Raw genomic sequence first — 27,407 nt, 5'->3', positions numbered from 1 at the left:
TTATAACATAGTGGAGCGGAAGCCTGGGCCGGTCGATTCTAGCCGTCGGAGTCGGAGCCGGCGGTGAGCGGCGCCGCACGAGCACCGCCACCACAAGCGACACCAGTACCGGGCTTGCCTTGGTGGTGACGATGGGGGATGGGGGGCGAGGAGCGCCATGCCACCGATTTGGGGGAGCTCTGTCGCCGGTGTGAGAGAGAGCGCCGCACCAGGGTGGAAGAGAGCCGCCCACTCCCCTGCAACATTGCCGCGACACCTCCAAGGATCTCGCCGGAGACGAGTGGATCTCGTCGGGGTAGGGGAGAGGGCCGCTAGATCTGCGGGCATTAGGGAGTTAATTTTGTTTTTTTAGACGAGTGGCACGTGCAAGAGTGAGTGGAACGAGACGTACGGCCTTCCGGACATCTTAATGGTAGCATTACCGTTTTATTATCCTTTATTCACTGTCATTTTCACTTGGCAATTAGGAAGCTCAAAATTCCACTTATTTACAAGAACTCAAGAGCGTCTACTGTAATCGAGTCTCAAGGTAAACAAAAGGCAAGGGTTCTTCGGATAAGAACCGCGCCAAAACAATTATGGGATGGTGGAGCAAACAAAGACTCCCATAAATCTCAGCCCGGACCAATGTTGGGTTGCACGGCAGCACGGGTGCTTGCAGTTGATCTGAGTCCTGTTCGTTTGGACTTGTTTGGCTAATAAGCCATAACTGAAAGTATGGTTGACTGATTTGGTGTGAGAGAAAAATATTATTCGTTGGCTGAAAAAATACGGCTTATAAGCTTAAAAAAAAAAAAGCCCAAGCAAACAGGGCGCTGTTTCAGCAGTCGCCTTCTGCCGAAGTACCAGTCCCCAACAACCTCTGCAACAGTCTGCTCCACTCCAAAAATTTGAAATCAGAAGATGCCAACCGTCAGTCCAAGCAAAGGACGAGGCCGCACCAGAGAGGCTGTTACAGTACGGTTCACCAGTTCAGTGATTAATTAAAACCTCACCTGATTAGCAAGCCATGGGGAGGTGGGCGAGTGCCATGAGTCGCTCGATTGAGTCTGGCAGTGGGTGTAGCATGAATCGATGAACAGCCCCCAGTCCCGTTCACCTTCAGCAACCTTCAGCTCCCTGATGAATTCCCTCCTGAATCCTGCAACACACGGCACATTTCACATCACAGAGGTCAGGACGGTCACCGAATGGAGGTCGAAACAGAAGAGATCGGGAAGCTAGGCTAATTAACCATGCAGCACATCGATCTGCTTGGAACTGCAGTTCCGAAAATTAGCTCTGCAGTTTGACCATGTGTCTCCAGGATACGATCCGTCTGGCGCAACAACATTTGCAATCTGGAGAGTACAAGCACATCAAGTTTACAGGCTTACACCGTTACAGCAGGTAGGATGTTACCAAACTGACCAGTAGAAGAAGTAATTAATAAGATTGTAATCACCTCACCTGCCAAGCATCATATTCTGAGTTCACAATAAACGTGGGGGTGCTGATGCTCTTGATAAGTTCAGCAGGGAAGAAACACTGGGAGCAAATTAAGAAAACATGTTGGCAAATGAGCTTGGCAGCATATCAACGAGAACTGAATCCCGTAGAGAGAGTGAACAGCTACGTACCTCTGTTGGATCCTTCTTTGCCAGGCAGTCCTTGGGCAAAACTTTGCTAACATTCTGCAACAGAATTCAGAGAAAGAAAAACTCAATCACCATTTAGTGCCGAGCTGCACACGTGTGAAACAGTTCGATCTCATGGATTCCAAAACTGAAAAGATGCAGAAGGTGAGGAACCCCGCTCCACAGCTAACCTGAAGCTGAACAACTCCGTTGAAGATCGATCGCATATGCCTTTCTCCTGATAAATCCTTTCTGGTGAGGAAAACACATGCTTCATTTAGTTCAAGTACAGTGTTATTTCGCTAGTGGGGTACGCTAGCTAACCTCCAGAGACTTACACATCAAGAAAGAATCCACCATCAGGAAGGCATTTGACCGGAACCTCCTGAGGAAATCTTGCACGAAAATTATCGCAGTGCACTAGTGTAGCTAGACCACCAGCAGAACAGCCTGCAAGCAAGGCCTGAAAAGTGTCCGACAAAATGGAGTTGGCCATGGCTCTGATTGATCACACAATTCACAACTAAGTGGTTGTCGTGCCAGAAGGCGCTTGTTGCAGAATATGAGAAATCAATAGTTAAATTAACCTGTTTAGCAGTGTCCGTCTCTTTTCCCATGAGTTCATCGACGACTACGTCCCAGATGCGCGATCCTCTGAAGAACAGTTTAGTTCCATCCTACGTCAATCAAAGCCAGGGTCAGTTTCAAGAATTTATATTAGATACGCAGCTCAAACTACAAATCTAGAAAAGTCAGCTGTGCTTCACCCTCCGCGTCCCCAGAAAATGATGCCCCATCGCAATACCTTACAAAGACTTTATTCCAGTTGTAGAAATCTGATCACAGTTCACAGTTCAGGAGCCAACTAAAATTAGTGAAAAGACACGTTGAACAGGCTGAGGAAACTAAATTAGTTCAGAAGTTTCGCCGAAACGAATACTATGGGCATGGAAACTGGAAAACTATCTAAAGCTGACTAGTAGTGCACTTACCGGGATTTTGTGGCTGCTGGTTACTGAATATCCCATCAAAGGTCATTGCTTCCATAAGCTTGGACGAACCATAGGAGGTCATTTTACGCTCAGAACAAGTTTCTGTGGTGTTATCACTGCTGCACCAAGCTCCTCCCTGAGTTTTTTTTTTTGGAAAAATTAGCACAGGAGCACTGCTACGTCATATAAGAAGGAAGCAAATCCAGTTTACGATCAGTATCAGCCTATCAGGATTCAGGAACCGTGCAGAACATCAGTACCGGCCTCACGGTACGATCGCGAAAAAAAGCAACCGTGCAGAACATCGGATTATTATCTAATCTTACGTTCATGAAGACGTAGTATGTTTTTTTTTAGGAATTAAGACGTACGTACCAAATTGCAGCTGAAAAAGGAAAATGAATGGGTCAGTCACCTGAAGATAGACGATCCAGCTGCGGGATCCGGAGCCGAAGCCTCTCTGGAAGTGGTAACCCGTCGGGCTTCCATCCAAGCACACTGCATATATATAAAACGCATGCATATATGTAAATAAAGCATGCATCAAAAATGAAAGAAAATAAGGAGGGAACATTAGTTAGCTTTAGCTCAACACAAACCTGCGCCCTTCTCCCGAGCGCCGGTGAGGAGCGTCAGCTCGATGAGCTCCGGAGAAGAGTCCGTCGCCATTGCCACAGGTGAGCGGCCGAAGCAGGCGGCCAGCAGGGCAAGGAGCGTTGCCGCCATGACCGTGGCCCAACCGGCAGGTCGATGCTGCCGGAAAGGCAACGACGACGACGACGTGTGCTCGGCAGTCGCCATGTATGGCCGATGTTGCTCGCACGCGGTTGCAGGCTTGCAGCTACGAGCCGAAAGTACGGCGGGCTGTTGCCCTGTTGGCGTCGTCCTTGAGTGTATAATGTATATCAAGCCGCGTGATGGGTTCCAAATTAGAAAAAAAATAAGTAGCCAAAAATAGTGTTTTTAGGGGGAGAGAAAGACATACACACAATAAAATAGTTCATGCACTGCGGAATGCTAACATTTTACTCAAATATAAGTCATGCTTTGTGATTTGTCCTTAGTGATGAAACTTATCTAATTTGACTATCAGTATTTATAGATATATCTTCATAATGAATAATGTTATTCAGTATATATTTTATTTACATAGCAGATTTATATTGATACCAATATATAGTTGAAGTGTAAAAAGTCTGATTTAGGAGCAACCTAGATAAACGTAGGAGAAAATGTTCCGTAAAGCTCGGCCCACCCTACATTCTGGACAATGTGAGAAACGGGCTCGGACCTGGGAGGCCTCTTCAACTTGTTTGGCAGGTGGGCTTGGGCTGGTCGGAAGGGTCAGCCTATTGGTGCGAGTGGGCCCAGAGCCCCACGGTTTCGCTGTCCCCGCACACCTCAGCGAGTCCGGCGTCGGCGGCGATGATCAGGAGAGCAGCAATGCGATGGCAAGTGGAACTGGAGGACGGGTAAGCGAGGGCACATGTAGGCATGATGAAGCCGCCGGACGCAGGGTGGAGGTGAGTTCTCGAGTCGTCTAATCTGCGGATGGGCTTTCTTTGGTTAATTAGGGTTTGACTTGGTGCCGAGTCCAGAGTAATCGAGCGGATTTAGTAGGCCTTGTTTTCATGCGAATTAGTGATTTTGGAAGAGGCCAAGGGGTGGGCTCTGCTGGAATTTGTTTGCTGAATTGCGCATTTTCTGCACTTGCCGACAAGTCCACACCCACATGGCATCAGTCCTCTAAAAATTTGGTCCTCCTTATCTTTATCCTTGTCGCTTGGAACCAGATTTGCGTTATCTTGGCTTGTTGCTAATATGGCAACAACTACCGGGCTACAAAGTTCTGGACATTTTGCGGTTTTGCACTCGCCAGTTTGAGACTTGGGATGGGGTCTGCAGAGCTGAACAGCTGGTCGTTATCAACTGTACAGTTTCCATGTGGTACTGCAGGCGTGACTATAATATTTCCTGATCTGCAGCCTTTCATTTGTTCCAGTTCATCTTTCCACAGATATCTTGTTAATGCCTCAAATTCAGAGGTTCATGCGAGATATTGTAACTTCCATGCTCTTTTCCCAGAAGTTCCAAATTTCCAACGTAGAAAACTTAACTCTGATGTGCATTTGAAGTTCAGAACATTCACTGATTGTACTTCTCAGAAACACAATTTTGAAATTCGTGAGTCTGGGAGCAGCTCAAGACCTTTGAATGTGTAAGTTAGAAGGCACAGTTCCTTTGAATGGCCTGAATGTGGAAGTGTTCCTGAAAGTTTGGTGCTTAACGGTTGTGACATATACAGGGTGTGTGTGGTTCCGTTCACTTCGCTGAAAAAACGGTCGAAACACTGTTCTAGTTGATTCGTTGCGAGAGAAAAATACTGTTCCGACTAAAGCTGAAAAGAGATAAACGAACAGGACCATAAAAGCCTGGCCAGTAAAACTAAGACAGGCCAGCTCTAACCAATCGGTGTGTTTGCTTGTCTGATTTAGTTTGCATAACTTTACCCCCTTCTAAGACTTTAGTCGAACCACACCTCGGAGGTGGCAACCATGGCAGCAGACCTCGGCGATGGCGCAGCAGCACCGAGACACGCACCCCCTGCTGCACGCCACTGCCGCGTGGCCGCGCAGCATGGGACCTCCACCGAGGAGGAGGCCGATTCGGCGGTGGAGGAGGTCGATTAGGCGGCGGGGAAGGCCGATTCAGTGGAGGCCGCTGGTGAGGCCTCGCCTCCTCTAGATCCCGGTCGGTGAGGGTAGTCCCAACTCGCTGGTCGCCGGAGGTGGTGGAGGAGGAGCGGCGGGGCGAGCTCGGGCGGGGAGGTGGTGGTGGAGGACCGGGGTGGTGGAGCTCCGGCGGGGCGACCTCGGTGGAGCTCCTGCTGGGCGAGCTCCGGCGGGGAGGTGGTGGTGGAGGAGGAGGGGAAGCAGGCTCGCTGGCCGGTGGGGTGAAGGAGCAAGCTCGCCGGCCTGCCGGCGGCGTGGAGGACGAGCGCAGAGGAGGCGGGGCGGGGCGGAGGTGCGTGCGAGGGCGTCGGCAGGTGAGCAGAGTCGGGCGTGGAGATAGACGGAGCCAGGCTAGGATAGAACGACCGGATCGGTCGTTTGCAGGAAGCCACCTCCACCGTACAAAATGAGCTTGTGTAAGCCTGCTAGTAGGCCACGGAACCAAACAGGTCCAAATTGTATTATACAAGGGGTTAAGCCAGGGAACCAAACACATCTATAAGTGCTGTTGATGGAAGTACAACTACTTCAAGTTGTGTTTAGTTAATTGTAGGTCTTACTGATAAGACAAAGTTTCTTTTTGAATTCTTAGCAAAACAAAGTGGAAAATGAGGAAAGACTGGTGATCTCAGCACAGTCCTGTGTGAATCAAGCAGTAGGCAGAAGACTGCTACATGTGGGGTTGCATGGATACTCGCAGTCGATCAGTTTCACGTCTCGCCTTCTACCAAAATACCAATCCCCAACAGCCTCTGCGATAGACTGCTATGCAAACAGCAGAAGAAATTTTGAAAATATCAGTCCAAGTGAAGACATAAGAAAACAGTATGCTATTGCACTGTGCAGTCCACATGATCTGAACCTCACCTTGTCACCAAGTCTTGGTGAGATCGGTGAATTCCATGTCATGTTGAATGGTGTTTGACAGTGGGTAAAGCATGAATCAATGAACAGCCCCCAGTCCTTGTTATCTTCAGCAACCTTCAATTCACTGACTAATTTCTTCTTGAATCCTGCAACACGAGGAATGAAAATCTACAGCATCAAGGAAAACAGGATCATCACCAATGGATGTAGAAAGCAAAGAGATTCACAAGCTTGGCTTACCATGTAGTACATCAATTTGTGTGCAGCTGCAGTTCTGGATATCTGCCTTGCAACTAGACCATGCCTGACCAGGAAAGGATCCATTTGGTGCGAGAATGTTCCGTATCTAGAATGAATAAGTAGTTAGGGATTTAACCATTGGACAACTGGGAAGAAACATAAAGAGTGTAGTCACCTGCCAAGAATCGTAATCGGAGTTCAGAATAAATGTGGGGGTGATGATGCCCTTAATCAGTTCAGCAGGAAAGAAACACTGGGAGAAATGAAAATGTCAGCAAAATGAGTTTATAGCAACATCAAAAGCAGAATTGAATTAGATAATGTGAGCATACTAATGTTGGATCCTTCTTTTGGAGGCAGTCGTTGGGTAGAACTTCTCTAACATTCTGGAAGAAATTCATCAAAGAAGCAATCCAATCAACATATACTACCAAACTGTGTATATTTGTCATGCATCCCAGAACAGGATCTCTTGATAGTGAGTGACTGTGTGCCACGACTAACCTGAAGGTGAACTACTCCACTGATGAGCGACCGCATGGACCTTTCTCCAGATAAATCCTTCCTGTGGCAGAGAAATGTACTTCACTTAGTAAAGTACAATGCTAATTCGGTATACTAGTTTTTAGGGACTTACTCATCAATAAAAAATCCAGCATCAGAAAGGCATTTAACTGAAACTTCATGAGGAAACCGTCCACGGAAATTATCACAGTGCAGTAGCGCAGCTAGAGAACCAGCAGAACAGCCTGTAAGCAAGGCCTGGAAAGCAGGGGGAAATAAGGTTGGACGTGACTCTTGGTTACTATTGGACAACCTATACGAAGTCAATGAAAACCTGTTTAGCAGCATCCATTTCTTTTCCCATGAGTTCATCCACAACTGCTTCCCAGATGCGCAATCCTCTGAAGAAAAGTTTGGTTCCATCCTATACATATGCCAGTACAGCATCAGTTTGAGAAATTAAGATGGGCAGTTCAGATCAGAATTCAAAAAATTCACCAGATCTTCACCCTCTGCATCCCCAGCAAATGATCCTCCGTCGCAGTACCTTATAACAGCTATATTCCAGTTGTAGAAATCTGATGACGACTGACTAAAATTAGTGCAAAGACACATTTATCAGGTAGTAGGATCACAACTCAATTCAAAATCATTATAATAGAAAAAAGACTAGCGCAAAGCGTTACTGCATCTGCATCAGTCCAAATTCCAAAATGAATAATTGGGACATGGAAAAACGATAGCAGACTAGTAGGTGCTCCCTAAAAGAAGCATGTTGATGGAGACTAATATAGCATTAGGAAATCCATCCATGACAGACAACTTTTTATACCAGGATTTTCTATGTGATCATTGCTGAGTATCCCATTGAAGTTTACTGCACTCATATATTTGGATGAACCGAAGCTGGTCATTTTGCGCTCGGAACAACTCTGTGTGGTGTTGCACCAACCTCCTCCCTGAGATATATCAGTGGAAAATCAGTAGACATCTCATCCCATTATGCTGGAAAGAACTCATTTAAGCTCAAACCAATTTTTTCACCTGGGTTTACTATCTCAAAATCTTAGCAACTATCCCATAAATTTAAATCTTTTTTGCAGATTTCAGTCACCAAAGTTCTTTAAATCATCCGTGAATTTGGAGCTAATATGGCTGGCTACAAGTATAGCCAAAGAAAGATGAGACGAGACGGACTGAGGACGCAGCGGGACTACCAGGGGAAAGCCCGCCCCCGCTAGCTAACATAGATATCTATTCTCGGTGCGCATATTCGAGATTTAGAATCTCTTTCCGACCAGGCCAGGCCGAATCGGGCCACCACCCACATGCATCATTTGATGAAAGCACTCCAGTCGCCTCGGATCAGTGGCTTGTCAACCACCGGACCGTAGCTCCTCACCAAATGCCCCTGCGTTGGGGCAACACAGCACATGACTAGTTCGCTCAAGGACCACACCCTCTCGAGAGCAGGATGCCGGCCGAGATGGAGCACCAACCTAGACTTTCCTTGGGCTTGCCTTGCCCCAACATCTAAATAAAGGGCGGGCGCCGAAAAGGAAGCAGTGACGCCTTTTCGACGAAAGCTCATTTGTTGAGCTCAAATGATTTTTTATAACAGTTTATGTAATTGGCATACAGGTTATACATAACAATTTATACAATTGGAAGAGAGCATTCGGTCACCTCAAGAAAGACGAGCCAGCTGTGAGCTCCGGAACCAAAGCCTCTCCGCAGGTGGTAACCAGGCGGGCTCCCATCCAAACACACTGCAATGCAATGACGCAGGCCATGACGATCAGTATCCGGCTCCAGACGTGCCTCCAATTGGAAAGACAAGGAGGGAGGCTACAGTTAGTTGACTGAATGAATACCCGCTCCCTTCTCCCGAGCGCCGGCGAGGAGTGTCAGGTCGACGAGCTCCGGAGAGGTCATGGACACGGGTGTCGCCACCGGTGAGCGGGAGAAGATGACAACGGCCAGGAGGAGCGCGAGCAGGGGCGCGGCCACGACGACAGCGAGGCCGCGTTGACGCTGCGGGAGGAGCGGCGACAGCAGCTCGGTCGCCATGGCCGTCGCCCGAGGGAGTAGCTAGTAGCTAGAGGAAAAGTGTGGCTGGAGTCCTGGAAACCATGCTTGAAAGCCCGTGCCCACCAGCCATACCAGTTGGCGAGTGCGACTGAGTACCGGTAGCTAGGTCAAACTGATACGCCGTTTCTCGCAGAAAAAAAGATAGTTGAGTGGTTCCAAACTACTCGTCCAAATCCAAAGGATAACGAAGTTTATTATTTGTTTGACGGGACTACATTGGTGGTCCAATCGAGAGTGACTAATTACGACTAGCTACGCTCCATTTTCAGACATGTGCTTCTGACCTTTCTTATTGAGATTCTTACATGTTACGCATGAGCATTCGATGGCACACGCAATGCGGATCAGAGGTGGCTATTGTGATATCTGAGGCATTCATAGGGCCCCATCTCTTTTGGATTTCAAGGTTGTCAACCTTTTATTGGTTGCCTTTATCTGTATCGTTTGATTCGTTTCTGATTTGCAATAGCGAAGATCAAAACTCCGCTTATTATAGGTCGAGCTGAGTGCTACATGTGGGGTTGATGCATGGATACGCGCAGTCAATCTCCTTCACTCCATGGTCTTTAACGACATACCAGTCCGCGACAGCTTCAGCGATCGTCTGTTCAGCATGAGAGGAAGGGGAAAAAAATGAATTGAAACTAAACTATATCAATTCCAATTAAAAGGAGGAACATTGAAAAAACGAAAAAAAAAACTAGCTACGTGTATGCAGCTTACGGTGAAGTGACTCTGAGCCTCACCTTGTTACCGAGTCTCAGGGAGATCGGCGAATGTCATGTGATTCTGAATGGCGTTTGGCAGTGGTTGAAGCATGAATCGGTGAACAGCCCCCAGCCCCTCTTGTGTTGAGCAACCTTCAAATCCTCAACAATTTTCTCCCGGAATCCTGAATTATGGAGAAGGAAAAATTCACATGTATGATACTAGTCACCAGATGAGGGTAGACAAACACAAGAGACTGAGAGATTAGGCTAACCATTAAGTGCCTCAATTTGAGTGGAAGTACAGTTTCGAATATCAGCTTTGCAACTGGCCCATGATTGTCCTGGATCAGATCCGCCTGGCGCCACGACATTTCCTACCTAGAGAGCAGTTCCCCAGCTCGTATTTTAGCCATGTATTATACAAAAAGTGGAAGGGAAACAAAGAATGTAATTGGTCACCTGATACGAATCATAACCGGAGTTCCGAATAAATGTGGGGGTGCTGATGCTCTTAATAAGCTCAGGCGGAAAGAAACACTGCAGCAATAATTTTTCTTTTTTAAAAAACGAAACTTGGCAGCTTGTAGTATATATCAAGGTATATTGAATTTCCCTAGACAATGAGTGGTTAACTACCTCTGTCGGTTCCTTCTTTGCAAGACAGTCCTTGGGCAAAGCTTTTCTCACATTCTAGAAAAAAAGAGTGAGAAGAGCTAACTCAATATTAATTGCTATCAAGCTGCATATATGAAACACTCTTTTTGTTGCAAAAAAAAATGCATCCCAAAACAAGAAAAAAAGAGAGGGGTTAAACTTGAGAAAATTGACGAATTATTCAAGATAACCTGAAGATGAACAACTCCACTGAAGATGGACCGCATGAACCTTTCGCCTGATGAATCCTTTCTGTGGCAGAAAGAGAGCTGGTACTTAATTCAGATATAAGTACAATTCTACTAGGGATACTAGTTTCTGAAGTTTTAATTAAGAAATAACTTCCAACCAAGGATGTCCAGAGCCATACACATCAAGAAAGAATCCAGCATCTGAAAGGCATTTTACTGGAACCTCCGGAGGGAAACGTGCACGAAAATTATCGCAGTTCAGTAGTGCAGTAAGACCACCAGCAGAACAACCAGCAAGTAAGACCTGAAAATTTGGACATGGCTCTGCTCAGATGCTGTTGTCAGATTATGACAGTGACGACATATATATATACAAAAATCAATAGCTCAATTGACCTGTTTAGCAGTGTCCATTCCTTTTGCCATGACTTCGTCAACGACTGCTTCCCAGATGCGCAATCCTCTGTAGAAAAGTTTGGTTCCATTCTACACCAACGCCACTACATCATCAGTTGAGGATTGAAGGCAGGCAAATGGCCCAAAACAGAATTGTCAGAGTAATCAATCACCCGATCTACGCCCTCTGCGTCCCCGGCAAATGACCCCCATCACAGTACCTTATGTCAACTATATTCCAGTTGTACAAATCTGATCACATGCATGCACCAAATGAAGTTTCGAAGTCAATCTAAAGCGTTAAAGCTTAATTGGGGATCATATTTGTATCCATGAAAAAAGCAAGTTTATTTACGTACAGGGATTTTCTGTGTGATTGTTGCTGAGCATCCCTTCAAACTCTATTGGTTTCATGAACTTAGGCAAACCAAGGTCAGTCAGGCTGCGGCTGGAGCAATCTTCTGTGGTGTTGCACCATGCTCCTCCCTGAGTATATTCATAGAGAATCATTGACGCAGCACTGAGTGAATGTCGTTCAACAACAACAACAACAACAACAACAACAACAACAAAGCCTTTAAGTCCCAAACAAGTTGGGGTAGGCTAGAGTTGAAACCCAACAGAAACAATCAAGGTTCAGGCACGTGAATAGCTGTCTTCCAAGCACTCCTATCTAAGGCTAAGTCTTTGGATATATTCCATCCTTTCAAGTCTCCTTTTATTGCCTCTACCCAAGTCAACTTCGGTCTTCCTCTGCCTCTCTTCACGTTACTATCTTGACTTAGGATTCCACTACGCACCGATGCATCTGGAGACTGAGTGAATGTCGTTGCAGTTTCAATTTCCATTCAACACATGAACGCAGAAAAAAGATGGATCGATCACCTCAAGATTGACGAGCCAGCTTTGTGATCCGGAGCCGAAGCCTATCCGGAGTTGGTAAGCCGGCGGGCTGCCAGCCAAGCAGACTGTAACGAGCAAAACGGAGCAAGCATACGCAATCAGGAGGCAGCCCCAGGACAGACAACGCTAGTGCAAATGAACGCAAGGAAGAAGGTTAGCTGAATACCCGCGCCCTTCTCCCGAGCGTTTGCGAGGAGGGTCAGCTCAACGAGCTCCGCCGCCACCGTCGGACCGACGATCGGGACAATAAGGCTGACACGGCCAGGAGCGTCATCTTGATGAGCCGGGGCGCCGCCGCCGCGAAGCCTGGCCAAGGCGCGGTCGCCATGGCCTTCGCGCCGGCGTGGCTGCCTGCTGCTGCCAAGACCCAAGAGCCAAACAAACGCCGGGGTGGTTGTGGCGTGGCGTCGTGGAAAGTGCAAACTTTTGTCAAACCGCGGAATGAAATAGAATGGTACTCACTCCATGAAGAGTGTAACTACGGATTAAGTGTCGACAAAGTATTCCACGTTTAACTAATTTTTCAGTAAATACTATTCGCATTTATGACTATAAATTAATTTATTATAAAAATTAATTTTATAATTAATCTAATAATATTTATTTAATATCATAAATATTAATATTTTTTTATCTATAATTTGTTAAACTTAAGGTTCTCAAATATAATGCTCTGCTAGAATTGCATCGGACTGAGTATGTCCACAAAGGACTGGACTGCAGCAGACATGACGTCAGACATCTCTAGCTGCGAGTGTACTTTACCCATTCGTAGGCCCAGATTTGAACTGAATATAAAATCAGTGCTAAGACATGTTCTGCACGGAGGTTAGGTGGCTGCTTATTTTCTCGAGGGAAACCCGGGCTGATTATAGGTGTTCGTAAGGCCAAATCCTCTACTCTAGCGCCTATAATCTAGAGATCCAAACAAAATACCCTATTATAGTTTATAATCTAGATTATTATACTAGAAAACTGTAGCGCGGCGTTGCCGCGCTTCTCCACTATATATTCTCTGTTTATACTAACATTCGTGTTTTTTTTACCATTATCCAGTGGAATTTGAGAATATTAAATATATGGTCTTACCAAGAATAATATGGTAATATTAATACATGTAAGGTTCACCTTATCTAATATGTTTGCTTACATCTATTTGTTAATGCTATTTAGAGGACACTAGTGATTTTGAGTCAAGAGTTATACTTAGTCATGTCGAGTGGGTGAAGGTAAAGTAAAATTTGTGGTGTTTTGCGTTGACATATTAATATTTGGAGCTAACTTATTTTTATTCGATGTTATATGGTTATTTTGTTCTTGTTGTTCATCTAAATGACATCAAGATGGAGATGATGAATTGCAAAAGGTCTATTGACGTTTTGAGCATAGCCGATTATAGCATAGAGGCAAAGGAAACCTTTTTTTTGGGTGAGGGAGTGGAAAATATCAATCGTTATCTTTGAATCGTATTAAGTAATCGGTAATATTACTATATCAGTTTGGTCATTTTTCGGTTAGTTGTATTTTTTGTTGAACTTTTTTTTTTTTCATTGTCATATAAGTTTTTTACGAGTGAAACTTTTAGCCAGTTGCGCGGCTGAGTGCTCGCGCGTGCGGGTGCGGGCTCCGGTGAGTGGCGCAGGGACGCCCGCGATCTGCCTCGGCAGTGTCCGGGGCTGGCCGTCGCCGGAGCTGCCTGCAGTGGCTCAAGTGGCGGCGCCATGGGCGGGATTTGGGAGAGCTCGATTCCGAAGTCCACGCGTACGCACAGCGGTGCGAGCGAGCGGGCGTGGGCGCAGCCGTCCGGCGACCCCGGGTCGGCCTTGCGCTCACCAAAGAGAATTTGTAGTTCTACAGCGCAGTACTTGATGTCAAGTTCCAGCTGAAAACCTGAGCTAATATGGACCGACCTCAAAACTCAAAAAACTAAAAGAAAAAACATATCATAGAAACCGATGAGACTCCAAACAAAAACAGACCAAGGGAGGGCCTTGTATGCTGGCAGCCAGTCCAATGCAAGAGACAGAACGTAACATCCTTGAAATCTAACCAGAGCTTTAGTACCAAAACCATTTCCCCCCAGCATCTCTGCAGTCTGCACAGGCAGGCAGCATTGGGCATTCAGGAAACTGCTTTTTTGAAGAAAGATCTTTGCTCGGTTCTGCACAGATATAGCACCTGTCTAGCGAAAAAATCGTACCCAAAACATCTTTGGTCCTTTTTTTTTTGTTGCAATCCTCTGGTTGGTAAACAACCTGAAAATGGATGAAAAAAAAAAGATTTTTGAAAACTGGATCTCCAGCATAATGTTCTCGAAGAACCTGAACCAAGCATGCTGCATACATTCTCTTCGTCAACCTATGCTTCAAAAGGTGTAACCTCTCTGAAACTAATCATTAGAGCTAGAACTTCTTTAAACGAGTCTCTATTATATGGTTTCAGAAAACTACACCTCTGAGCATTTGAGCAGGTTCAATTTGAGTTCAACTGCAAGAGATGAAACTGTTCATGGATGGTTCTGAAGTTTCAGTGCCATAAATTCGGAAAATTTCTGGCACAATGTATCTGAGACTTTGAATTGAATACTTATTCAGATTCAGGCATAGATGGCCCAGGTGATTATCTTAGACAACAAGCATTAATCATATCAGGCCCTTAACAAAAGGCACGCCCGGCATCGTACCGTACTTGTAGCTTAAACCACAAGCTACTACTATACTAAATAACAAAGGTATAATGTCATGATGCATAGGAACTGATTGATCCATCTCTGCCTTAAGATCTGAATAAGAAATAGTTAGTTTCAGTTAGCGCTTCAGAAGTTAACTGTGTAGCATATATGGCCCCGTTGTTTGCTATTCTTGGAGGCTTAAGAGTGGTTTTCATAACCTGCTGTCCTGTGTCATCATTTGCGGGTGCGAAGGATAATCGGGCTATGGAAGGATGGCTTACTTACATGAAAGCAAACATCCTAAGAATATGCGGCTAACAAGGAAGCTCGTTCCATTAATAATAAATTTAACCCAACCTAAGAAAGCAACCACTCAAAAAAAGAGGAAGAGCGAAAGAGAGAAATTTCAGCCGCAGGAACGCATAATTCGTCAACAAATAAGCGGAGGTATGAACAGAGATGAGATGAGATGATGGATGGAGAGAGAAGGGCTGGTGGTTCCGGCGACGCACGCACCTGCGGTTCTGGAACCAGACCTTGATGTGCTTGGGCTCGATGGTGCTGAGTATGGGGCACTCCCTGATGAGCTGCTGCCTGCGCAGCGAGCTGGGCTTGGGGCACTCGCTGTAGACCCGCTCGAGCGCCTCGACCTGCTCGGGGGGTGTAGCGCACGTACTTGCCCGTGTCCACCTGCGGCGCCCCACCGCCGCCAGGCGACGACCGGTCGTTGCCGCCCCCGACCACCACCATCGCCATCTAGCTAGCACCGCCGCCCAAGGAGGAGGAGGAGGGGTTGTCGTCGTGGGGAGACGGAGAGGACGGAGAGCCACGGCCACGGGCGGCGCCAAGTCATAGCCTCGGGGCGAGAGCGCAGCCGCCCGACGCCATGGTGGTGAGAGGAGAGGAGTGGCGGCCCCGGCTGGCCTGGCGCAGGCGAGGGCCCCAGCGACCCCGGCGCAGGGGGGGGAGGCGGGGTACGGGCGCGGCGGCTCCGGCCGCAGGCAGCGCGCGGAGGCGGCAGCATTTTGGGCCTCCCGCTGCGCCGCCACGTCGGGAGAGACGGAGAGAGAGGAAGGGGCGCGAGGGCGGCAACGGCGGCGGGGGCAGGCGGCGCGAGCTCGGGGCTTGGAGGGCGAGGACGTTGGATTTGGGCCGGAAGAAGGGGCGGTGCCGGAGGAGGAGAGGCAGTGCCACTGCTGGAGGAGAAGGTCCGTAAGCTGGGAGGGTTGATTTCGGGAAAGTTCGAGGGCTTTTAAAAAAACCTCGAGATGATGTCTGGACTGCGAGATTCGATTAAAGTTTGGGGTTTTTTTTTGCAAAAATACCATGGCTCGCCCGATCTGGGTCGTCCACGCGCCCGATCGAACGGCTTCGAAAAGCCCATGACGTGGCACGCTGGCCGGCCAGCTTTTGGAGGTAGGATTCATATAAGAAGATTCTCATTCGGAAATGTTGTGTGTTGTGTATTCGATGGACCGTAAAAATATCGGACGCCTTTTTCATCCCGCCGCTTTCTCCCGCCAGCAAGTATATTAAAAAAACTTATCCCTTCACTTTCTCCTCTTATCCTTACCCCTTCCGCGCTCCTCATCCCCTACCGCAGCGCACCAAAGCACGGCGTCCTCTCCCACCCTGGTGTCCTCACCGGGAGCCTTCAATGCCAGTAGATCCGACGGTCCTCTCTCCCTAGCTGACGAGATCCATGGAGCATGAGGGAGATCCACTCGTCTCCGGCGAGATCCATGGAGGTGGCGCGACAGTGTTGCAGGAGAGTGCGTGTTTCTCTCCCACCCCGATGTGGCACCCTCCCTACCTAGGGACGCTCTCTCTCACCCCGGTGACCGAGCTCCCCCTACCCGAGTGGGCCATGGCGCTCACCGCGCCCCATCCCCCACTATCACCGTCGAGCCAAGCCCGGTGCCAGTGGCGCTTATGGTGGTGGTGCTCTCGCACGCCACTGGTGCTGATGCTGGATGGTGCTCGCGTGCACCGGCCACCGCCGACTCCAACTCCATCGGCCAAAAATCGACATGCCTAGGCCTTTCTCCCCCTATGTTTTAGACGTTTCAAAGGCATATTGCAATTGTTTCATATGGATGCTGTAAAAGTAGATCGGGGGATATTGAACATGTTACATATGTTGCAAGTGTTTCAGAGACATGTTGCAAGCGTTTGTTTAAACTTATTCATCTGTTTGCCGACGTATGTTGCAAGTGTTTTGATCTGGATATTGCATATGTTTTACACATATCTTGCAACAGCATGTTCCAAATTGTTTCATCTGTTTTAGTCTTCTGGTGCAGCAAGTGTTTTTTTAGAAAAACAAGTGGGGGTGCCCCTAATGTGATTTATTAGAAAGTAAACAAACTTACAAATTGCAGCAAGTGTTTTCATGTTGCAAGTTGTAAGTGTTTTTATTTTGATGTTGCATATGTTTTCACACATGTGTTGTAAGTATATATTTGGTTTTTGACGTATGTTATATTCAAGTGTTTCATGTTGCACGTGTTTCCTACTGTTCGGAGAGTCAGGGGCGCCGAGAAATGGGGTGCGGCGACCCGATGGCCGGCAAACATGGTGTGCAGCACGCTGAGGGTCGGTAGTTGGGGCACCGTGGGGCGGGGGTGCGCTTGCGGGGGTTGGGCGAGTAGATGGGGATGGGGCGGGCTGCGCCTGCACGGGTAGGGTGAACGGATAGGGATGGGGGCGAGGTGCGCGGGTGGGGAAGGTCAGGTGTCAAGGCGGGCTTGTCAGGCATGCAGGTAGGCGTCCAACGAAATTCATCCCCATCAGATGTTCGTGCACTAGCATTTCCTATTCCCATTTACAATTAAGATTGTAATAGTCAAAAGGTGATTCAAAGCGATCTAAATAAAAAAATGATATCCAACCTAGAGTAACTTGGCGGTTTTCGTTAAGAAAAGAGATAGGCACCCAAATTCAGTCTAAGACGGAACTTGGACATGGGTGGTTTGGTGCATTGCCACACCTCTCACATAACCTGTTGAGCTAGGCTCACTTCCAAGCGATCTAAATAAACGCATAAAAAAGCTTTTTATATACTCAAAATGTGTTACACAACGTGCTTGAATGACAGAATGAATACCATATATACCCAAAAAGGGCCAGCATTAAAGATGGCAATGGGGAATTCCCTGTCGAGGGTTAGCACCCCATCCCCATCCCCGCGGGGACAGACTTTCCCCATCCCTGTCCCCATCAACACTCGCGGGGGAAACTTTCTTCCCATCCCTGTCCCCGCGTGGAGATTTAATCCCCGTGGGGATCCCATCCCCGTAACAAAATGTACTCTGCTAGAGCAGAAAGGGCAAAATCAAACCAGTTTCTAATCTCATAGAATGCAAAGAAAGAATGATACGCTAGTTCTATTCTTTCAAATCCAAAGAAAATACATGCCGAAGAGAAAGAAGACTAAAAAAAGACTAGTTCTCTCATCTCAGATCCAAAGAAAATACATGCCAGAAAGAAAGTATACTACTACGAGGCTATCCACTCCCTACAGTTCTCAACAGTCAGCATCTTGATTCTTGAGTCTTGACCACTGACCACGTCCATCTTGCGCCCACTCCTTGTGGATTTGGATGGGGACCATGACAGAGATTTAGGATGTGAGCGGACTACAGGTAGGACCGCCGAGCGTGGCAGCTCACTCGTACCTGCGGTGGCATGTCCGCGTGGGTATGCGGACAGGGAGCAAAGCCTGGTGGAGACTAGAGACATGGAGTTCGCCGGCGGCTGGTGTGCGCTGTGCTTGTGCGGGAGTCGGCTGGTGGAGAAAGCAAAGTTGCGGTTGGGGAGAAGAAATGAGGAGCAGTAGAGTTAGGGTTACACAGCTCATAGCCTCACATTATATATTCTTGGATGGCTATTGGGCCTTTAGATGGGCCTTTTACTTCTTCAGCCGTGGAGATCGGGGATGGGCCGAATTGATAGCGGATCGGGTTTGCGGAGATCGAGGACGGGGGGACCGATCCCATCCCTGTACCTGCCAGACCCGATGGGGACTGATTTCCTACCATTTAAATCCCCTTGGGGGTCAATTGATCCCATCACCGTCCCTGTTGCCATCTTTGGCCGGCATCACTCGTCAGGTGCCATATCTAAATCTGCCCGACATCACAATGCGGTAAGTCACTGAAGAATTCTGCTCAACTAAACAAAACGACAGGACTATCTTCAAAGGCTCAAACTAGCGCCTGGTCCAGAGAGGTCGGCCCAAATTGAGGCGAATACCGAATAGGAGGCGGTCCGTGGGCTGTGAACCGTAGCACGTTACCGTTCGGCCCACCGTAGATTGATCGGCCACTCAGGCTGTGTGGGGGCCGCCCGTTCTTGCGGCTGTTGCAAAGATGGATGACCCCGCCACCACCGTCGGCGTGACCGTGTCGTCGTGTGCTCATGTCGGCTTCCGGATCTCTCTGTTCCTAACGGATGACGTGCTAGAGCCGTTGAGGGTCAGTTTGGTTAGGCTTTTGGCTTTGACTTTTGGCCTCAAAAACTAAAAGCCCAACCAAAAAGGCTGTTTTTAGAGGCTGCTTTTTCAGAAGCAGCTACTGTTTCGTAGTATATTTTTGAAAGCCGGTTTGACTCTGTTTTTGGCTTTTGGCTTTCTACTTTTCGAAAGTGGTGGAATAAAAAACTCTTCCACAGTTGTTTCAAGAGAGATAAAGATAGAAGATATATTTTATACTTGTTTAACCAAACAGCTTTTAGCTTTTCTACAACTCATAACCCACAATAGCTTTTTCATAGATCACAGCCCACAATAGCTTTTTCCTATGGCCACAGCTCAACTAAACACGGCCTGAATCTGCCAGCTGAATGGTCCTTGTTTGGTTTTAGTAATTGAGTGACAACTTAGGTGAGCTAATTGTGTTTATGTGAGATACACAGGTGATTAGTCCATAGGTACATATGTGTGAGCAACATATGCCATAAAGGTGAAAATAGCTTGGAGATGTTGCAAAGCTCACACATGTGATGATAAAGGAGCTTAAATGCACATGAGACATGACATTGAGTCATGTGATCAAGGTGGAGAAGATCAAGACAAGACTTAGCTTGATGGACCGGTTGCAAGCGTGAAGGGCAAGTCAAAGGCTTTGGAGTGATGGACCACGTGGCGGTGAAGCTTGAGTAAGACTTGGCGCCGATGGACGATGACAACGGTGAAGAGCAAGTAGAGTCAAGATTGATGAACCAATATGATCATGTGATGATATGAAGTGGATCATATCATTGTTGATCGTGTTGGTGCATGTGTTGCATCGACATTGAAGGAGATGGAATGGAATACGCAAGGCAAAGGTATAACCTAGAGCATTTCATTTCACCGGTTATAGATGTATAGAGAAGTTTATGACTAGGTTTAGGATAGATGGCCGTACTATCAAGAGTGGCAAACTTGTTTGCATATCGGTCATCTAGTGCCACTCGAGTGATCTAACTTTGCATTGTCGCTAGGATCGAGTGGCGTGGCAAGTTGAGTGGCTAACATCCTTTGGAAAATGATTGTGAAAATGCTAACACACATACACTTGGTGGTGTTGGCACATTTACAAAGGAGGTGGTGTTTGCAAGGGTGAGATGGGTTTGGGTCAAGCTCGGCGGGATTCGACGCTTTTGGAAAAATGTAATGCCTATTTTCTATTGCGCCGGATACAAATTCTTGTGGTTAGCTCATTGGAGCAAGGGTGAAGAAGTTAGAAGTGAAAACGAGTTGGTCGCGAAGACGCTGACATCGGTCAACTGACCAGACCCTAGATCTGAATGCACCGGACGCTGGCAGGCTGCGTCCGGTCAGGCTGACGTATGATGACGCAGAAGCTAGAGTGTGACCGGACGCTGGCTGCGTCCGATCAAGTGTGACCAGACGCGTTCAGTCGAGGTCGGTACCTTACTGGAAACAACGTCCGGTCAGTTGAAAGCTGCTGCGTCCGGTCAAGTCAAGTGACCGTTGGAACCGAGACACGTGGCCGTCTACGGGCGACCGGACGCTGAGGTCCAGCGTCCGGTCAACACGACCGGAGCGTCCGGTCGGCCCGACTGTTGCCCAGTGAAGGGGTAACGGCTAGTTTAGCCCTCGGGGCTATAAATAGAAGTGGCCTTCGGGCATGGCTGGTGCTGAGCACCTCAAGGGACTTAGTGTCCATGCTTGTGAGTGCTTGGAAGCCCTCCATCACATATATACTTGATAATGATCATTCGATTGTGTGAGTGAGCGATTCTAGTGTGATTGCATCATGAGGTTGCATCGAGTGGCACTAGGTGATCGAGTTACAAGCCGGTGGTGCTTGTTACTCTTGGAGGTTGCCGCCTCCTAGACGGCTTGGTGGTGGTCTCCGTCGAAACGCGCAAGAAGCTTGTGCGGCGCTCTAGAGAAGTGCTTGTGAGGGGCATTGTGCTCGCCCCGCGGGAGCCGCGAAGAGCAACTCTAGTAAAGTGTGTCATTGAGCTACCCTCACTCAAGGGGTAGGTTCTTGCGGCGCTCGACGTGCGGGCTTAGCGGGTGATGCTAATTAGCCGCCGAACCATCAAGTGAGCGGTTGACACAACGGGGACTAGCGTGTTGGCAAACACGTGAACCTCGGGAGAAAAATCATCGTGTCAACCTTGTTCTTCCCGTTGGTTTGCATCCCCATTACACAAGCTTGCCATTACTTTTATACATATTAAGCTTGTGTAGTTGCTCTTGTAATTAGATAGCTTGTGTAGCTTGCTAATTATCTTCTTGCTTGTATAGCATAGAAGTAGCTTCCTTGTGTGGCTAATTTAGTTTGTGTAACCTTGTTAGTCATATTACTTAGTTTGTGTAGCTAAGTATTTGCGCTCTCTAATTGAGCATTGGTTGCCTTATTATTGAGCATTGCTAGTGAGCTTAGTTGGCTTTGTGATTTTGCTTACTAGCATGTGTAGGAGCTCCCTTGTTGCTTAATGTACTAGTGGCATAGGTTTGTGTGACATTGCTCCTAGAATTGGTTAGGCGAGCTCTAGCTAGCCCGGCACCTTTGTTACTTGATTAGTATCTTTGGAAGGTGTTAGAGAACATAGATAGAGGGGTATAGTTTTGGCTAGACCGATCGTCTTAATTCCACACTTGTTTCGGTTAGCCGACGCGATTAATTTTAAAAAAGACTATTCACCCCCTCTCTAGTCCGCCATCTCGACCCTTCACCAGCAAGCGCCTGCTGGTGTGCGTCGGCGGCGCCGTTAGGAGCGCGTCCACGCGCCTGCACCGGGCGTGCATCCGCAGCGCATCGGCCGTCGGCACTATATCTGTGCACTCACTGTGGTGACCATTGTTATCGCCACCAAAGCGTAATAAGGGGGAAAAAGAAAAGAAATTGCCATGCTATCATGAATTCATGATGTCACGTCACTTGATCTCTGCACATTTCCCGACGAATGAACCCTCGTTGCATTGCAGTTGCACATCCCTGGATGACCGATTTTTTTGTTTTTCAGCCTTTTTTTTAGATTTTTACAAATATGTCCCTAGAAGTATTCTTTCAAAAAATAGATCCTGACCTCGGCGCCGTGACAATTGGCGTCGAGCTTACACGTCTCGGCGCCAATTGCTTTGGCGCCGAGGTCCATGGTCATTTTCGTCGTGTCGTTGACGTGACTGCTTGCGTGGCGCGGACGTGGCATGAGCTCGGTGCCGTAGATCTTAACGTCGAGCTCGACGTCAATTACTACGGCGCCGAGCTATGGGAATTGATAAATTTTAATTTTTACCATGACTTGAATATTGAGAAATGTGGTTAACTCTAGATTATTTACATTGACTTGTTATTTGATCACTTAAAACAATCTATAAATACTTAAGATAAAAATGATCTAGGGTTTATGTTAATGAACTAGTCTAAAAATGCTTCTAAGTGTTGGATCAATAGTTAACTCTTTTTTCATGATGCCATTTTGACCAGGGTAAAACTATAGTTTCTTTTCTAGATATGAAGTTTGACCTTTAATAAAAGTCGTAGTTTGAGTTGAGTACAACAAACTTTGCTTTTGGACCTAAATCTAAATAAGTCTTTAACATTGCTAAATTGTGACGTTGTTTTGAGTCCTCTAAATCTTTCTAATTCCCTTAACGCCGGTAGTAAATTGACCTGTTTGCGACATTTTGTCTTCCAAATTTGTATATTTCCAATAGTTGTCTGTAAGTTTGTGGTGCAAACAATTTCAAGGACCTCAAGTGGTAACCCAACGAACTTCCGCTCATCATTAATGCCTATACGAAGCGTATCATCTTGAACTGGCTTGATACTGAGATGTTTCATGGGCCCATTGGTACGTTGTACTAAATGATTTAGGATGATCTGCATGTCATGTTGTTCCTATAAGGTTACCTCAAGGTCTAAGTTTTGGATGTTGACAAACTCCTTGATCCAGCTGTATGATGGTAGTATGCGTATATGCCCGTGCAGCTTAAAGCAATAACTAAGGATCTTTGGCGGCCGAGCAATTATGTCATCCATAGAAGGAAACAGACCATCCATGTTCTTATGGAGTCGCACTGACAAGGACTCCAGATGGTTGAGATATGAGATGGCAGAAAAGAACTCATGGATGTTGTCCAGGTTGGATATTAAGAAATATGACTAACACTAGGGTTTTTACAGTGACTTGCTGTATAATCACTTAAAACAATCTAGAAATACTTAAGATAAAAAATTTGTCTGACCAAATAGAACTACAGCACGTCCGGATGACACAATACGGAGCTTGGCTCCTGCAGTATGTCGGGGCGATGTAGGGCTCAGCTCTATGCGTCTATTGCATTGCTAACCGGAGATGCATCGGTGCATACAACGAACCGTACGTGCATGTATAGGCATGCAAGCACGGACGCAACACACCTCACCTGTAAGCACGTCATGACCTATAAGCACGTGGAAATATGGCTAAATCTAGAATTTATAACCAGGGCTAAGTTTGAGAGCCTCTTTGGCAGGGCTCATGTAGGGGCTTCAGCTCCGGCTCCTGCATGAGCTGTGCCAAACGTCTATTTTGAAAAGGGCTCCGCATGGGGGAGTCGGTCAAGAGCCGGAGCCATTTTTTGCCTACGCAAGAGAAGCCTCAAAAACGAGCTTCGCGCGGCTCCTTGCTGTGGGTTTACGTCGTCTAGTGTAAAGAAGCCGTTTTACCAAACGTTTTTCAGAACGGCTTCAGCTCCTCTAGAGGAGCCAGAGCCGGAGCCATTTTTAGAGGAGCCAGAGCCATGCCAAACAGGCCCTGATTTTTACCGTAACTAAGTTCAAACTTGACGAGACTTGTTTTGCTGTCATCTCTTCAGAGAGTATTCAAACTCATAGTACAGTATCAAATTAAGTTGCTATATAAATTTGAAAGATAAAATATCGCAAACATGTCAATTCACTACCGGCGATAAGGGAATTAGAAAGGTTTAGAGAGACCAAAACAGTGTCACAATTCGACCATGTTAAAGACTGATTTAGGTTTAGGTTTAAAAGCAAAGTTTGTTGTACTCAACTTAAACTATAACTTCTATTAAAGGTCAAACTTCATATCTAGAAAAGAAACTATAGTTTTACCCTAGTCAAAACAGCATCATGAAAAAAAGAGTTAACTATTGATCCAACACTTAAAAACATTTTTAGGCTAGTTCATGAACATATACCTTAGATTATTTTTATCTTAAGTATTTATAGACTGTTTTAAGTGATAAAACAACAAGTCACTGTAAAAAATCTAGAGTTAGCCATATTTCTCAATATCCAAGTCATGGTAAAAATTAAAATTTATCAATTTCCATAGTTCGGCACCGTAATAATTGGCGCCGAGTTCGGCACCAAGATCCACGGCGCCGAGCTCATGCCACGTTCACGCCACGTAAACAGACACGTCAACGACACGAAGAAAATGACCCTGAACCTCGGCGACAAAGTCGTGTAAGCTCGACACCAATTGTCACGGCGCCGAGATCAGGACCTATTTTTTTAAAAGGATACTGCCAGAGGCGTATTCATAAAAATCTTAAAAAAGACCGAAAAACAAAAAATTCGGCACAGTTGAAACAGGAATATCCTACACTCCACGTGCAGTTGGTTCCGGTTTGATCTAAGGCATTGTTGAGTTACTCCCCTAAAATTTACTTCATATCCTATCGAATATTTGGACGCATGTATGGAGTATTAAATATAGACTAAAAATAACTAATTACACAGTTTACGACTAATTTGTGAGACGAATCTTTTAAGTCTAATTAGTCCATAATTTGACAACGTGGTGCTACATTAATACATGTGCTAATGACGAATTAATTAGGTTTAATAAATTCGTCTCGTAGATTACCGATAAATTCTGTAATTTATTTTTTTATTAATATTCGAACCTAGGTGATATCCGTGACACCCGACCTGAGGTCAAAACTTTACTTCCGGATTTAAACAGGAACCAGTCTCTAAATGCTGTGTCAGGCACGACAGAGCACGAGAACCAGTTTTGAGCTGTCCAGCGTGTAGAGCACGGGCGTCCAACACTAGGACGGATTGACGGGTGGCGCCATGGCCACGGCCATGCCATGACCTGGTCAGTTGGTCGTCGACGAAGACCAGTTCGAGCGCTCAAAAGCAGGGCCATCTGGACACACGGACTGCGACGTGGCATCATTTGCGCGCCCCCTGTAACCAGAAACGGAACGCACGCGGGGCGGGGACGTCGCGCTCGTGCCCATAGCTAAACGCGTCGACGTGCCGACGTACGTGTGGTGGACAACTGGAGAGGCGTAGATAGCCGTCGCTGTCCGCGTGAGCCTGAGAGGCAAAGCGATGCGTTGCCTGGTTGCGGACTAGATTCGTTCGACCCCTACTTTGCGCTCTTGCTCCTGGTGTCAGGGGGGGGGGGGGGGGGGGGGGGGGGAGTTTTGCCTTGCCCTTGGAAACATTTTTTTTCCTCCAAACCATCTATACTTTAGAATTAAAATGAATCATCGTCGTTCCTCCTAAATAAATCAAGAAAAATTCTAACACTTTATTGTGACCACAAGAAATCTAATTAAGATCCCAGCTCGGTCCTTAAATTAAACGGTAATGTTCCTATTCAGTCGTTCGTTCTTCCAGACTAACCCCACTCGTGGAACAGACCCGCTCACGCCGCCCCTGTCCGCATCGCCCGCTCGCTGGCGTCTGCGCACTGCACGCCCCTACTCGCGGGACGGATCTCGCCCTCCCCGTGCCGCCCCGCCCGTATTTGCACCTCCCGTTGCCGCCACACTCCATCCGCCTGCCGCGGTCCCTGTCGAGGTCCATGTCGCCGCTAAGCTGTACACCGACAATCTATGCACCACTCCGTAGCATCGAGCTCCATGTCGGCGTCGAGCTCCGCGTCGACGAGCCTTCATTTTCGTCCAAGTGGCAAGTAGATGTTGCGCTTGAAAACACATGTTGCAAGCGTCCGTTTTAGATGTTTTAGAGGTATGTTGCAATTGTTTCATATGGATGTTGTAAAAGTAGACCGAAGTGTTACATATGTTACCATGATTGTACACGTATGTTGCAAGCTTTTGTTCCTAATGTTTCATTTGTTTTTCCAGACGTATGTTGCAAGTGTGTTTGCGTATGTTTTTGCAATGATTTTCAAGTGTTTTTGCAAGTGTTTCATATGCATATTTCAAGTGTTTTATTTGCCTTCAGACGTATGTTGTTGTATCTGAATGTTTCAAAAGTAGATCGAGTATTGCATCTCCCTACTCTCCTTCGGTGTCTCCTCCTCGTCCCGGCGCCGGCTAGGCATCAGCCGCCTCATCCCTCTCTTCTCGATGCTGGTGACGTTTGGGACGACACGGACCCCACGTGAGCGCGCGAAAACGTCACAGAAAAATGACTGTGCGCGAGCATCCGGGTGCCTGCAAAACCCTAAATTAAAACATGATCGAGGTTCGAGTGAGGAATTTGGCATTTTGTTATGGATCAAGGTTTCTACTTAAACCGGAAATGGACTTATTTTCCTTAAAAAAAACGCTGGGATGTATGCATCGCCGGCTTATGCTGTTTCAAAATTTTCGTGCAAGGATCATTTTTTTCTATGAGGACGTGCAAGGATCATTGTCTAGCAATTATTACGTGAAAAGATGTGCTACCTCAATCTTCAAGTTGCCGGTTCGTCAGCGTTACGGCTTCAAAATAATTCATGAGAACAGAGATTCCGTTCTCAGAGAAAACAAATTATTTTGGGCCGAGAAAGGAAATGGAATCGCCATTTATAAGAAATGAGAACCTCTTCTCTTTTTTTTTTTGATAAAGACCCTTAAACGAGTGTCACATCTGATATATCTAATTTTCCATTTTACCCCATTCAACAAAATGTAAGGAGTTTTTGTTTTGCTCTCTACGTCAAAGTTTTATCTAACTGACAAATTTTATAGAAATAAGTAACAGCTACAGTATAAAATGTATGTGTATTTTTATACCAAACAAACGTATGTGTATTTTTATATAATTTGATTAAAATTTAAAATTTTAATTTAGGACAAGATCAAAACACGGTACATTTTTTCTTTTAATTGAGGAGTGAGAGAAAAATAAAAAATAGTTCGGGTAAAATTAAGAGGCTTTTTCAAGCTGCCAAACATACCAGAAAAATCAGCTCAAAGATCACTAATCCTAATATCCGACGAACTTTCTTCTGTCAGCCATCCAAGCTGGTGACAACCATGTGCTCCCCCGTTTCCCTACTCCATTTCGGCTACCTTTCCTGATTGTGACCGTTACAATTATTCCCAACGGTATTTTTCAAATAAAATGCGCCAAAAGACCTCAAGTTACCCGCGTTATAAGCCTAACTAACTTTAGC

The 27,407-nt window shown here is 46.6% G+C and overlaps 2 protein-coding genes and 1 pseudogene across 2 annotated transcripts; all 3 read right to left on the bottom strand.

Annotated features, from left to right (window-relative positions):
• Positions 1-749: 749 nt before the first annotated feature.
• LOC136455449 (uncharacterized) lies at positions 750-9,642 on the bottom strand (annotated as a pseudogene).
• Positions 9,643-9,821: 179 nt separating this feature from the next.
• Positions 9,822-11,023, bottom strand: LOC136455446 (pectin acetylesterase 2-like). Its single transcript, XM_066455470.1, has 6 exons — positions 10,994-11,023; positions 10,777-10,901; positions 10,598-10,658; positions 10,389-10,442; positions 10,025-10,130; positions 9,822-9,934 (listed from the first exon to the last, which is right to left on the bottom strand). The coding sequence occupies exons 1-6, from the start codon at positions 11,021-11,023 to the stop codon at positions 9,822-9,824; spliced, it is 489 nt and encodes a 162-aa protein (XP_066311567.1).
• Positions 11,024-11,025: 2 nt separating this feature from the next.
• Positions 11,026-16,582, bottom strand: LOC136455445 (uncharacterized). Its single transcript, XM_066455469.1, has 7 exons — positions 16,469-16,582; positions 15,084-15,784; positions 12,063-12,250; positions 11,879-11,961; positions 11,353-11,479; positions 11,167-11,245; positions 11,026-11,083 (listed from the first exon to the last, which is right to left on the bottom strand). The coding sequence occupies exons 1-6, from the start codon at positions 16,580-16,582 to the stop codon at positions 11,172-11,174; spliced, it is 1,287 nt and encodes a 428-aa protein (XP_066311566.1). The 3' UTR covers positions 11,026-11,083; positions 11,167-11,171.
• Between the last annotated feature and the right edge of the window lie 10,825 nt (positions 16,583-27,407).

Source organism: Miscanthus floridulus, chromosome 5, assembly GCF_019320115.1.
Source record: "Miscanthus floridulus cultivar M001 chromosome 5, ASM1932011v1, whole genome shotgun sequence".
Taxonomy (NCBI): domain Eukaryota; kingdom Viridiplantae; phylum Streptophyta; class Magnoliopsida; order Poales; family Poaceae; genus Miscanthus; species Miscanthus floridulus.
Note: the sequence above shows the minus strand (reverse complement) of the source record. Positions and strands in the feature narration are given on the sequence as shown.

Bases quoted from the DNA above. Each gene is read 5' to 3' on its own strand.
- LOC136455446 (XM_066455470.1), bottom strand. From the start codon at position 11,023: ATGGCAAAAGGAATGGACACTGCTAAACAG. The intron at 10,902-10,993 runs GTCAATTGAGCT...CCAAATTTTCAG, and splicing joins GAATGGACACTGCTAAACAG to GTCTTACTTGCTGGTTGTTC. The intron at 10,131-10,388 runs GTAGTTAACCAC...ACTGCTCTCTAG, and splicing joins CAAAGAAGGAACCGACAGAG to GTAGGAAATGTCGTGGCGCC.
- LOC136455445 (XM_066455469.1), bottom strand. From the start codon at position 16,582: ATGGAGTTGGAGTCGGCGGTGGCCGGTGCACGCGAGCACCATCCAGCA. The intron at 15,785-16,468 runs GTGATAGTGGGG...CAACCCTCCCAG, and splicing joins GCACCGGGCTTGGCTCGACG to CTTACGGACCTTCTCCTCCA. The intron at 11,962-12,062 runs GTATTCAGCTAA...TGCTCGTTACAG, and splicing joins CGCTCGGGAGAAGGGCGCGG to TCTGCTTGGCTGGCAGCCCG.